This window comes from Cavia porcellus, unplaced genomic scaffold (assembly GCF_034190915.1).
Source record: "Cavia porcellus strain 051 isolate PalLab524CR breed Dunkin Hartley unplaced genomic scaffold, mCavPor4.1 scaffold_2, whole genome shotgun sequence".
In the NCBI taxonomy this organism is placed as follows: domain Eukaryota; kingdom Metazoa; phylum Chordata; class Mammalia; order Rodentia; family Caviidae; genus Cavia; species Cavia porcellus.
Genome location: NW_026947485.1, coordinates 69,331,150 through 69,345,036, shown reverse-complemented (window position 1 = coordinate 69,345,036; position 13,887 = coordinate 69,331,150). Strand labels below are relative to the sequence as shown.

Below are 13,887 nucleotides of genomic sequence, written 5' to 3'. Positions count from 1 at the left end.
ATTATTAGAAGCTCAGTGGCTTAAAACCACACAAATGTGTTTCCCAGTTCCAGAGGTCAGAAACATGAGGTGAGTCTTTTAAAGCTAAGATGAAAGTGTTGGCTATATCGTTCTCCTTCTGGAGGCCAAGGGAGACCTTCCTTTGCCCCCTGAGTTTCTAGAGGTTACAGGAAAGTGTTGGCCTCATCCACTTTGCTTCCTGTCACCCTGGCTACTGCTGTCACAGCCCTTTCTTTCAGTGTGACCCTTTCCTTCCTCTTTGAAGGATCCACAGTATTCGATTGGAATCCCTATATCATCCAGGGTAGCCATTCCAAGTCCTTACTTAAGTCACATCTGCAGGGTCCCTTTTGCCATGCAAGATGACTGGGCATGGATTCCGTGCATCTTGGAGGTCGTTATCTGCCCACTGCCCCTTCTCACTCCTGATGCTGTTCCCGGGAGTGACCTCTTCAGAGGAGCCTGCCAGGGCCCCCTCTCTCAGCCACGTGTGATGGCACTGCTGATTTTATGACATCTGCGAACAGTGTATTTCCTTTCTAACTTAGCATTTTAGTTGACTTTTCACTTTCTGCCTTCCTTCACTTGAATATTAGATCATCTGGAGCAGGAGGGGTCAGTCTTCACCACCGTGTCCAAAGAGCTGCATAGTCTCCAGTGCCTGGGGGACTCTCAGAAGTTTGTTGAAAAACCAATCTGTGTACAGTCTCAAAGAAGCCTGTCTTACGTTAAAAGTATAGTAACATATTCCTGTTCTAGCACTCTCAGTAATGCAAACATGTTTTAACAAGGAGCAGTTAAGCAAGCTGCCTGTTGATTTTCTTTTGAATATAAGTAGATGAATCGCACTTTGGGATATGGATGAGGCCAGTAAGATAAAATACCAAATACCAAAAGGAATTATAGGAGTAAAGAAAATATAAAAAAAGTTAGACAGTTTATCTGCAGCAAAATGGGTAGAACTGAGGATATTAAGTGAAATAATCCAGATGTACTGGTTATGCTATCACATGTGGAAGCTAAAAAAGTTGATCTTAAAGGGAAGGAGAGTAGAACAGTAATGACTAGCAGCTGTGGAGAGGAGGGCGCGGTAGGTTGGAGAGTGGCCACCTAACACAGTTAGGGAACAGGAATACTTTCTAGTGTTCACAGGGCACAGTAGGTGTTGTCTTTTATGAATAACCGAGAGGAGTGACCCAAAATGTAGATGTAAGAAATGGGAAGATCTTTGACATATGGAAAGGAAGCTAAGAGACAGAGGAGGGAGACAAGAGAGGGAAATGAGATGGAGGAGAGCTGGGGTGTTGGGAAGGGCTGTGTACATGCACCAAGTCCCTAAAGGAGTGTAATCATCACGCACTACAGACATGAATAAAAAAATACATATGTATATGAAGAGGTCCAAGAGATGCAGGGCAGGGAAGGAGAGCAGAGGAGGGGACTAAAAAAGGAATTAAGAAATGTCATGTATGTGTACCAATTCACCATGATGAATGTGATTATCATGTACTATAGATCTGTACCAGTAAACAAATTTTAAAAAAGAAATTATAAAGAAAATGGAAATGCTAGCTACGCTGGTTTGATTATTGCCTATCTTATGTTTTAACATACCATACAATGTGTACAATCACAGATTAATTAGAAAGAGAGCCAGGCATGATGTGACACACCTGGAATCCTTGCTGCTTAGGAGGCTGAGGTGGGAAGATCACAAATTTAGGCTACCCTGGGCAACTTAGCGAGATTTTGTTTCAAAGTAAAAATAAAAAGGATAAGGGATGTATCTCAGTGATAGAGCACTTGTCTAGCATGTGCATGACCCTGGTTCAATCCTTAGTACCACCAAAAAACCCCAAAAGAATAGAGTCACTGCAAATAGTGAGTAACCATTCCCCGTGGTGTTATTGCCTAGATCTAAACCATAGTACGGTTGCCAAGAGGAAGAACATGTTTCTCCTCTGTTCACCACAGAGTAACAATGCTAGTGTTTCTAATTGGAAGGAGATGGGGTAAGGTCTGAAATAGTTACACAGGTGCCTATTTGGAGAGTGGAGGCAGGGAGGATCGTTTTAAAGGAGTCGTCAATTCCGGTAAGCAGAGCTTACTTCAGGCTGTTTCCCAAACAGAATCCTTAGCACTTCAGGAAACCCTAAGAGCTTTTAGGTGGGGAACATTATCATTGACAGGGCATTCAGGGCAGCCGTGGTGGGATGATTGCATTTCATTACCAAGTGCTTATATCCAGGTAACTGATAAAAGAACCCTCTTTTGAGTCCTCCGTTAAGATCTGCTAATTTGATACTGATGCTGGTCTTCGCCTTGAGGAGGAAGCGAAGAGGCTGGAAGAAGGTGGGAAGGTGTCATGAGAGCAGAGAGTCATGGACTGCATTGTGTTCCCTCGTAGTTCATGGGTGGAAGCTGTAACCCTGAACGTGTTTGTGTTTGTAGAGAAGCCCTTTGTAGACTTGACCAAGGTTAAGTGAGCTGTAAGTGTGGGATACCTGACCCAAAGCTGTGATGTCTGCATGAGAAGTGACAGCAGCAGTGCACACTCACAGAAGAGCACCTCCTCAAGACAAGGGGAGAAGACGGCCCTTGTAGGCCACAGGGAAAGCCCTGAGAAACCAAGTCTGCCAACACTTCCGGCCTCTGAAACTGTCAGGAAACCTTTTTCTGTGGGCTTAGTCCCCTGGCCTGTGATGTTTTGTTACAGTACCTGCAGCAGATGTCAGAAGGAGGAGCTTGATTTAAGTCTTATGGTAGGGCCACTCATAATATACAGCTTTGCTGAAGGGTCTGCTTTAGGAAAGTTCTCTGCAGAAAGAGTGACTCAAAGCTACAGAAAGAGTTGGAATACACATAGTGTAGAACTAAAGAGTAGGTAAGAGAAATCAGTGTGGCTAGGTTGTACTTGGGAGCTGTGTGAAGTGACTGGCATGGGTGGGAGAGGCAATGTGGAGGATCTTGAAACCTGGGTGAGAGTTTTGTATGTGAAGAGTGGAGCATCTGGGGCTTGCGCTTGGGGTTCTGGTTAGGAGATAGATGGCAGTGTAGCACCCCTTCCCTTCTGTCCCCTCTCCTCCCCTCCTCTCCTGGCAGTGTAGTGGTAGAGCACTTGCTGGGCATGCATGAGTCCTGGGCTCAATCACCAATACCACCAAGAAAAGAATCAGCAGTGGGGAGGAAATGATCTGTGACAGAGGTTAGGAATGAGGAGTAAAAGTGTGACTCCCAAAAACTATCTTAAAAAGATAGAAGTTCGGTGGTTAGTTGGGAAGAATGAAGAGTTAACATAGAGTGACTAATGAAGCTGAGAGGTATCCAGATAGTTCAACTTTGGAGTTCTATGGGGAGTGCATTATGTGTTAGATTAGCCAATGGTCAACTTGTAATGCCCAGCTGAACAGAATCAGTGTAGTGTGGGATGTGGAAGGCCCATCAGAGGTTTGTTGCCAACAGCATAAAATGAGAACTGGAGGGCAAGATGATGCTGTTGATTCTCCTGGAGAAAACTGTCATGCTGGCTTTCCTGGTGTGAACTTGGCTGTTCTCATGTCAGAGGAGCTTGGGTCCTCACTGTCAGTGGGGACGGCTGCGGTTCTTTTTGGCAGAGCTCTGGTCCTTGAGCATTGCTTCCTGGCTCCAGTGCAGATCCCTCAGCCTGCTGGCACAGATCCTTCATGCTGCTGGCACAGACTCGATAGCTTCCACCACTGACTTTTGGGCCTTCCCAGTGTAGATCCTGGGTTCAAACTTGCGTGAGACATTGTCATGGGCTCAGCTGGACTCGTGCAGAACATTGCTGTGGGATCCAAGCCCTCAGCTGGATTCTTTGGGTCTCTAGTATGTGGACAGATCTCTTGTACTCTTCTGCATTTGACATTTTGGGTGATTATGATAAAATAACCCTATAAACTATGTGTTCTGTATTGTCTTTTCCCTAGCAAACCATAATTACAACAATGTATTAGTAAGTGAGGTATAACATTCTCCCACCCCAACTTCTTTCAAAGATTTTTAATCAAAAGAATCATCTGTTCCTTCCAGAAAGCTTAATTAAGCTTTTTCCCTTTCACCTAGTCGCATAGTTCCCTGCGTGTAAAATCCCAGGGATGGTTGGGATGCCCCAGGGAACACAGGGTCTCAGGGGTCCTGTATGTGAGGTGCTAGTTCTCAGGAAGCAACATCGTCAGCCTCATGTACTGAATGTAGTTGCTCAGATGGTTTTTAATCACTAAAATAATGTCCCCCCCAATGCAGGAATCATATATGTTTACTTTAGAAAATGGGATATTGTAGAAATACACAAAAATTCCAGTAGTTCATAGTCTTGTTTAGATAATGTTCCTGTTAGTATTTGCGTAAAATAGAAAAGTTTAACATTCTTTTTCCACAATTAATGTAATCATTCAGTGTGCCCAGTACTAACAGAATTGGTAAACCTATATTTTTTAGAGTTACCTGGATTCTCTCTGGAAGTTCATAGAATATTGTGGGAATCAGTGATTATTTTTATCCAGGAAAATTTTGATTGGTGATATTTACAGCAGACATGCAGAGGTTTGAATTTTATTTCTAGAGAGATGTGAAAACTTGCAATTAGGTTTGGTAAATAGAACTAGAATGTTATTTTTAAAATCGGTATTTGAGATAAGCTGAAAGAGTTTTTAGAGGTTTAGAAATCTTCCTTGTAAATAGATCATATTCACTGTATTATTTCACTTTTGAATGGAGCATATTTTCCACTTTTTTCTTTTCAAATGTGCAAAGCTTAATATAAATGGAGGTAGTCATTTAATAAGAATAGGGCTAATGCAAGGAAGTTCTTAGAAGTGAATGTTTTACCTCTGTGCTATAGAAGAGCCGGCCCAGTCAGAGCTCCTGGATTGGACAGTGGGGTGCTTTTGTGAAGATGCAAAAACCGCCTTCTTATGCTTTCATTTCTTCTACGTGTCGGGTTGGTTTTCTGATTTGGGGGTACCATAAACCTCTTAAAGTTATCCTTAAAATACCATTATCTGATTGCTCCCACCGAGCACTAAGTGCCTTTCCTCTTTCTGATCTTGCAGTCGACTCATGTGAACCGGGCGAGCTTCCAGGTCGAGGCCTTTGGGACACCCTTCATCCTCGACGTCGTGCTGAACCAGTGAGTGCTGGCCAAGCGGCCCTTGCTTTGTCAGACCCATGTTGAATCCAATTTCTTATCTTTTTGTCAAGTTTTTGTTTTTGCTTTATCTTCCTATCCTAGCTGTTACATTGCAACTATTACTTTTTTTCAAATTATAAAACCTGACAAATAGCAAGAAATAGATTGCATCAGACATAGCAGAGCTGTCAAATGTTTAAGAACATACCATAGAGGGCAGGAGTTACACCAGTATTTATAAAAGAACACGTGTGACCTGAGCTTTCTATGAGTGACAGATTATGAATAATACTCCAGGTACTGAAATATCTTTATTAATAACAGCAGAACAGCAGCACACTTTTGAAGTGATGATCCATAGGGCTGTCTGCATGGTGTGTGTGCTGAATAACTGCTGGTTATCAAAAGCCCTTTCCACAGTGCCAGTTACCTGGGATCCCTGCACTGAGTCCCCAGTCTCCTGCCATGGCAGGAACCATGAGCAAGAGACAAAACAGAGGCACAGGCAGAGATCTGGGATGACTGGTAGTTCTCGGCAGGGAAAAGAGACCATAGACAGTGAGAACCTCTGTATTTATTTATTACATCTGAGTCAAGGACAGCGGGTGTTTCCGGAAACAGTAATGGTGACCATAGTGGGCTAGGAAAAAGAACAGAGCATTCTTAGAAGGATAAGGATGAGACCCAGGCTATGACCAGTACCTCATCGCCTTCAGCAGATCTTATCTTGCCTGTGAGATTCACAGCAGTCATTAGCCCTAGGGCTTCTACCTGTGACCAGAAAAGAGCAGGGAGTTTCTGCATCTGGCCCACAGTACAAAACAAGTGTAGGCTTTGGCCATCCCCTGGACTCAGTTTATAATTTGTAGTTCCCAACAGCTGATATCCGTTAGATGAAATGTGTTGACGTGGGGGCAGATTTTTGTGAGACTTTGGGTACAAGGATTAGTCTATGATATAATTTTGGAAATGCCATTTTACCTATCTAAAAATTTAAGCTTGGAAGAGGCTTTTTGATAAACCAGTGGATTTAATTTCTTGCTTTTGGGTCAGGACAGTGTGTAGTAAATCAGTTCCTTTCTTTAGAAAGAGTTTCTACTCAGCTTCCATCGTGGGTAAGTGAAGAGAAAGAGTGATATGTGCAGCCCATTTTTTTGGGCTGGGAAGGACTGCTCCAGAGCTTTGCTGGAAGCAAGACATTTTAAGGACATAGGTCAGACAGGAGAACTCAGGGTGAAAAGTCAAGTCAACCCTGAGTTGTCCGGACTGTGGAGCCAGCCAGACGGGAGACTGTCACTGAATTTTAAAAAGGATATAAAGCCAGGCATGGTAGAACATGCCTGTAATCCCAGCACTGTGGGAAGCTGAGGCAGGAGGATTGTAAATCTGAGCCAAACTTGGGCAGTTTAGCAATTTAGTAAGATCCTGTCTCAAAATAAAATATAAAAGGGGCTGGTAATGTAGCTTAGTGTGAAGGCCCCAGATTCAGTGTCTAGTACTGCAAAACTGTAAAGGAATGAAAGAGGCATTATTTATGATAATCTGAATAGATAGCCACTAGTCACTTTTGCTCACTTAAATTTGAATTAATTAAATGAATTAAATGAAATAAAATAGCTAGATAGAGATGATACATGCCTGTAGTTCCAGTTACTCTGAAGGCTAAGGCAGGAGGGTGGCTTGAGCCTCGGAGTTCTGTGGGAAATAGGGTGAGACCTTGTTTCACAAGCAATTCAGTTTATGTCCTAAGTTGCATTTGCCATGTTTCAAAAGCCCAATAGCCGTGAGCGGCCAGTGGCTGCCTTTCTGGGAAAGAATTGAGAAGTCAGGATCCTAGATTTCTGCTTCAGTGACTCCCATCAGTCCCTTTAATCATTGTTTCTTACATTCTTGTTCTGACATTTGACACTGGCTTAGGTACTAAAGGAGAGATAGCTCTCCATGTCCGTTCTGCCCTGACTGCCTTATTTCCTTGGGAGTAACCTCAGGTTCAGAACTTTCTGTTCCTGGAGGATGCGTATCAGAGCCTGAAGCTTAGCATACTGAGGGGGAGGTGGGGTTTTTGTTTTCAAGAGACTGGCGGGAACCTCTGTTGGACAGTTTTCTTCTTATTACAATGTAAATTTGAAATTATTAGAAGCACGGAGGACAAAATAGTAGCATAGATGGAGCTTGCCTGGGCTAAGAAGTGTGCAGTGTGCTTTTTCAGTTTTTGGCCTGGGGTCTGTATGAAACATAGGTGGCAAGCAGCTGATTTTCTTTGTTTTGCTTTTTTTTTTTTGTTTTGTTTTGTTTTTTGAGACAGAGTCTTGCTATGTCATTGAGACTGGTCTCGAACTCCTGGCCTCCCAGGTGCTGGGATTCTAGATGTGAGCCACCATGCCCAGTGGCTAATTTTCTGTGTGCTATGAACACCAGTGGTGTGATACAGATACATCTGTTTTACTTTTATATAGAACAAACATTTGTATTTCACAGTTTCGGTTTGTATGTTGTTTGTAGTTCTACTGATAGAGGAGCAGGAAGGTGAAAAATTGAGTATGTGTTCAAATGTCTTTTTTTTCTTATGAAGCACATCTGGGACTGTGGAAAAATACTTTTTTTTTTAACTGGAGGAAAATTAAATACGTCAGTATGTAGTTGGATTTCAGTGGCAGAATAGATCCAATAATATATATTTTTAGAATGGAGTGGAAAGAGAAGTATTGTTACATAATTTTCATTTAGAATATTCAATAAACAAGATCATTGATAACCAGATTATGCAAGAGTTCAATCTCTGGGTTATAACTTCCATAGGAGGAAATGCTGAAAGTAAAAGCATATCTGGTTTCTATTTATCAAAATTATGAAGAAAATTATAGGAAGCAATTTTTCTTCATGGGGCCTTAGCTGCACAATTTCTTGTCCTTAGGACAGATACGTTAATAAGACCAAATATGTGGCCTGGCCCAGCCAAATTAGTCCTGAGGCTGTGTTGAACTTTCCTACAGTTTCAGAAATGGGTATTGTGTTTTATTGTAAAACAGTCTCATAAAGAAAAAGGCTTGCTGAAGACATTGAACTATATTATCTAAGCAATTCAAGCCAAGGCCCTTCCTGTAAATTTTACTACTGTTCTTTAAGAAGTGAATAATTAAACTTTGCGGAACAGTCCAAGAGTATTAAAAAAATTTCCAGTCAACTGTAATTCTTGATCCTGCAACCACCTCCCACCCAAACAACAGACACAAACATTTCATGTGCACTGTTGCTAGTTGTTTTAGGATGTGAAATATATAAAATAATTAGAGTCCATCTTTTATATATATGTAGCCTGTTTATTTGGAATGAGATTTGGAATTTGTGAGAGATTTACAGCTGTCAGATCTTGGACCATCCAAATCTCCAGAGTATCACCCTCTTCTTATTTTAGTAATAGCAAAGTGGTCTCCTGTCACTCTCTCACTCTCATTGCAGTCCCTTTTTTCCCTAGTTCACTGTGGCAGGAGGTGGGGAGATACGTAATGAGGCGCTCACACGGGATGGGAGTGGATGGGACTGACTGCAGGATGAGAGGTTTTGTGGAGATGCAGGTGTGTGGGGAGAGGAAGAGTAACTGAAGAGTGTCCAAATTGTCCATTCAGATGGACAAGTTCACCCTTGTTTTTACTTTGGGGACTCATTTGCTATTAGTCACCTCTACATATTTTTCACTGGGGGCCTGAATTTGTAGAGCAGTGGGAATCACAGTGGGTAACAGGATGTAAATTCTGTTGGAATTAAAAATTTAGCTCAGGAAGCATCTTGTTTATATAACCATGCTCTATTTACAGATAGTTTATGAAGATGGTAAAAATAAGTGGTGAGGATAAGATTATAATTAGATGATGATGTGTGATACCAATAGATCTCTCACTGTTACTAACAAATCAGTAAGTAAATAATTTGATGTTCTACTAAATTCATTATGGTCTTTAAACATATAGTCATTAAACATACATGCATATGTATGTTTAATACAAAATTATTGTTACTTTTTTTCAGGCAGGGTCTTGCTGTATGATTCAGGCTTGACCTTGTGGTGATTCTCCTAAGAGCTGGGATAGATGGCATGTGCCCCCATACCTGTCCAAGGTTATTGTGAAGAAGATAAATCTGTGTTTAATTTGTGATTGTTATCTTCATGTCATGCATACATGTGGATGTGATACACATATATCTGTACATACATATACATACACACAGTGCATATGACACATGTACACATACATTGTACACATGTGTGCACATATACACATAAGCCTATACATACACCAACACATATACACGTATTTTAAGCCTCTAGTAAGTGCTGTGAGGTCCTCCAGACCCCAAGAACTCAAAGCATGTCCCCAGGTCTTGGGTCTCTTGCATTGTTAGAGACAGTGGACATGTTATATAAGTTAATCCTAGAAAGTAGCAGTGACAGGAGTGTCCACTGTCAGGGAGCAGCAGCCTGGTGTGGGGACGATGGTGGTGTTTTAGTCCTGATTGTTGGGGACAGGCCATCTTGAAGGAGGTTATATTTGAATGTCAGGGTCCCTAGACAGACGGCCTAGGAAGAGTGAATCCTGAGCCGAGACCAAGCGGAGCATGTGCAGAAGGCAAGAAGGTGATGTGGGAGGGGGGCCAGGGGAGGCAAGAGAGGTGCACATTTGGGAAAGTAGAAGGAGCCACGTGCACAGGGACTCTTGGCAGCACGAAGACTGGTGGGGGGCTAGGCAGAGTTCCTGATTTCCTCACATCATGTTGCAGTATTCATGCCTTCTCTGACTTGCCTTGATCATTTATGCAGAAGACTCACTTACTCTGTGTTTTAATGTGGTTTTTGAAGATATCTGTTTTGAAGATCTATTCATGGATTACAGAGCCTGGTATCATCATGCTGTTTATTATTGCTCTAAAATATGTTTTTAATAGCTGCTATAGAAATATGTCATTTATTTCCCTTTTATCTACCCTTCAGTGTAAAAGAATTAAAGAATAGCTAAAATAGTATCAGTACAACAAATACTATTCTTGTGAGTTAATGGGATCATGAGAAAACAAGATGAAGTATAAATATTCTTATATTTTACTAAATGAAAGTATTGCCACTGAAGTAAATTAGATACCTATTTTGAAAGATGCTGCTGTGAATTTTTTTTTTTTTTTTTTTTTTTTTTTGTCTTTTTCCTTTTTATCGGTACCAGGGATCGAACTCACGACTGCCTGCTTGCAAGGCAGGCGCTTATGCCGCTGAGCTAAATCCCCAGCCCCAACTGCTGTGAATTTTGAAGACTCAAATACTGGTTAATTAAAATTACGTTTATGGATACCCAGATTGAATTGGAACACTTTTATAAAGACAGAGGGTAATGCACTTGGGACCCCTTCTGTCTCTCTGTCAGACAGAAGCTTTCTTTCTCTCAGCAAATGTATTTTGCTCTTAAAAAAAAAAAAGACATAGCAACAATTTTTAGACACAGTAGGCTATCATTTTCATGAAAATCACTAGCTTTAAAACAATCCCCCTTTAAAGCTTTCAATTGTTGCATGGCTATAAGCTAAAGATTCAGATAATTTCAAAGATCACTGGTACTACTTAGGCCGAAAGGCTCCTTTGCCAGTACTTTTAATATTGTGTATATAAAATCATAACAAAACCCTCAACTGTATATAAAATACAGCCTCTTTGTTTTTATGAAAAGCACATTGTATTACAATAAACAGAGTTTAATATTCCACCAACAATGGTGGTTCTCTCATTAGTTCACTTTGGATGGACCGTTAATATCTGCAGATTCAACAGTGTCATTATCATCACTCACAAACCCAGTGCAGCGTTTGGGCACGAAGGTCTGGGGAGATGCCGAGCACGTTGTGCTATCTTGAATTTTGTGTGTAACTTTACATGGATGAAGTAGCCCTGGCTGTTTCTCAGGGGAAAAAGTCGTCTGACCCAGGTAGAGCTGGACATGTTTCCTGCTAATTTAAGGGCATGAGTGGCCAAACATTCACTTTCCTCTAAGATAAGCTTTACAGAGGGACATCAGTAGCTTCACCATCGTGATCATAGCCATGACTTGCTCATGTGCAGAAACTGGAATTTTGTTCTTCCCTTGAGCCATGTCTGTGAGGGCAGCTGTAGCAGCCCTGCGAGCAGCCAGCTCCTGGTCCCTCATGGTTAGTTTGTTTTTGCAAAATCTTCTTAGAAAATTTCTTGGGCCGGGGGTTTAGCTCAGCAGCACAAGCGTCTGCCTGGCAAGCGCAAGGTCGTGAGTTCAATCCCTGATACCAAAAAAATTTTTTATTTTTTATTTTTATTTTTCTTTTTTAATTTTTATTTTAAAGGGGGTAAAATTAAACACAACGAAATGGAACAAAATAGGACATAAAGCAGTGTAAGAGATATAAATTTCAAAGCTAGACGACCTGAGATCTTCACTGTCTATCATATTGTCTCGTTTTCTTCCAAATAGTTGTCCATGTCTTTGCATTACACAGAATTCATACAAAACAGCAAAGTATAAAACTGATCTGAACAGAATGAGAAAGGCGTTTTAGGTCTTGAAAACCAGACAATAGGAAAGTCACTAATGGCTGTCATAGAGTCTCTTGTTCTCTTCAAAATAGCTGTTCATACTTTCATGTATATTGAAATTCAACAAAACAAAATGGGCAGGGGGTGGAGGGGTTGCTTGGTTTCCCAGCACTCCAAGTTCCAGCATGGCTCAGGTCCCAGTAAATGCCAGTGGCTCCCGTCCTGGGCCGCCACAACCTGCCATGCTCACAGCTGGTCATGGCCAGGGCTGGGGGTGGGGTGGGGTGGTACTTCAAGCTGTTTCTTTCTAATGAATTGATCATTTCACTGCCCAAGTTCTGAAATGGCCAACAGACCATAGAAAGACATCTCTTTAGGCTCTTGCTTGAAACCAACAGTGTCAGGAAGCTGCCGACCTTGATTCAGGGCCAGAGAAAATTTCTTTAAAATGTTCCATTTCTAAAGTGGAAATCCAGGTAAACGCATCACTTCCTTTTTGGAATTCATTGGACTGTCACTAATTCTATTTTTAATATGAAACAGTAGGTGTTTTTATTTTGTTAAGTCCTTTCAACATCATGACTTGTCTTTTTTTTTGTCTTTTTATCGGTACCAGGATCAAACTCACGACTGCCTGCTTCCAAGGCAGGCACTTATGCCGCTAAGCTAAATCCCCAGCCCCTACATCATGACTTTTCTTACTTGACCTTTGATTTGGACTTCTTTATATGAATGTTTCCCACTACTAAAAATTATTTTTGAGTGCAGAGAATAAACTACTTTGCCGTGCTAATTCCTTGTTGTAGTTCATATGTTGCTGAGCTCTTAAGTTGGAGTTACAAAGTGGAATTATGCTTGCTGTTGTTGTGTGAATGATTAAGGCACGAGACCTGGTTGCATTGGTGCTGTGAATTACTTGGATTCCCAAGTGTTTCTCTGAAACTGCTTGTGAGATTTGGCTTCCAGCCTTTTCTGTTGCCACTGTTCCTGCCGCCCATCCGCTGTGGCGGCCAGGACTTTGCTCCTCTGCCCTTCACCAAGGACATCCACTGAGTGGTTGCTCCCTGGATCACAACCCAAGCCCATCATCATGGCTTCCCATGGAGGTCGCTGCTATCCCTACGAGGCCAGAAAAAGCCTAAAGCCAAGGGCTCCCCTTGTCTTCCCTTGGTTGGAAGTGCCTTGCATTCCATTCAGGATGCAATTCCAGGTGAGCATTTGCTATCAGTTAAGTCGACCTCTATTCTAGAGCTGCAATCAGACATGCATGTCTCAGCAGTTCCTTCCCCAAAACGGGGTTTATCAGCTTTAAACAGTGTTGCCTGCAGTACACCTGTGCCTCACAGGTAAAATACATTTCCTTGGCATTGCTCTCATCCAGCATGACGTGAAGAATAGCGTGGATTGTATAAGTTTCATGCTCAACTCCTGGCTCCTGATTTTCTTATCTAATGCTTAGAAGGGGCCAGGCAGTGGTTTCAGGAGTAGGGCGAGTCTCAGGGCTTCTTTCTGCCATCTCAAGCTTTCCCAGGGTTTGAAGAACTCGGAGTGCTGTGGAGACCTGTGGAGGCAGGATTTGCAAATTCCAGTTTCCATTGTATGTAGACTGCTGCTAAAGATTGGATTTTACGGCACTGCTAGCTTTTGAATTTAAGATTTAATCTTTTCTGTCACTCTGCTGCTCTTGAAATAAGTTTGCTGTTGTATTATTTAAAATTTTTGTGATCTACAGTCATAAATGGGATTGGTGTTAGTCCTTAGGTTTTGCATAGAAGGTAAAAAAGAGGTATAAAATGAAAATGTTTGTTTGCAGAAAATTCCCCCAAACATTATCTTGTGTAGAATTTCGTATATATATGTGTATTTGTAAAGGTTTGATACTATTTCAAACAGAGCTATGATAAAGACTAGCACTCCTAATAGCATTCTGTTAGAGACATTCTTGTTTCAAAAAGCACTGAGACAAAAATCTTATTTGTACTGTTTAGAAGTAAATACATACTTTTATATATGTTTATATACTTTTTTTTTTTTTTTTGAAACAGAGCCTCTTTGTGCAGTTCAGGCTGGCCTTCAACTCACTATGTAGCCTAGGCTGGCCTTGAACTCACAGTGATCCAACTGCCTCAGCCTCCTGAGTGCTGGGAGTACAGGCGTGTGCCACCACACCTGGCTGTATATAGTTTTTATATAT

At 41.6% G+C, this 13,887-nt stretch overlaps 1 protein-coding gene and 1 non-coding gene across 31 annotated transcripts in view; one reads left to right on the top strand and one right to left on the bottom strand.

Annotated features, from left to right (window-relative positions):
- The window catches only part of Adam22 (ADAM metallopeptidase domain 22), a 237,521-nt gene that overhangs the window by 31,233 nt on the left and 192,401 nt on the right, over positions 1–13,887 (top strand). For all 30 annotated transcript variants that reach the window (XM_063243307.1, XM_023567362.2, XM_003475083.5 and 27 more), the window contains exon 3: positions 5,073–5,149. In XM_063243307.1, the coding sequence (XP_063099377.1) occupies positions 5,073–5,149 (77 nt within the window). The remainder of the gene's footprint in view (positions 1–5,072; positions 5,150–13,887) is intronic.
- On the bottom strand, positions 11,989–12,125 carry LOC111758424 (small nucleolar RNA SNORA2/SNORA34 family). Its single transcript, XR_002792599.1, has one exon. It is a non-coding gene; the product is annotated as a small nucleolar RNA SNORA2/SNORA34 family (small nucleolar RNA).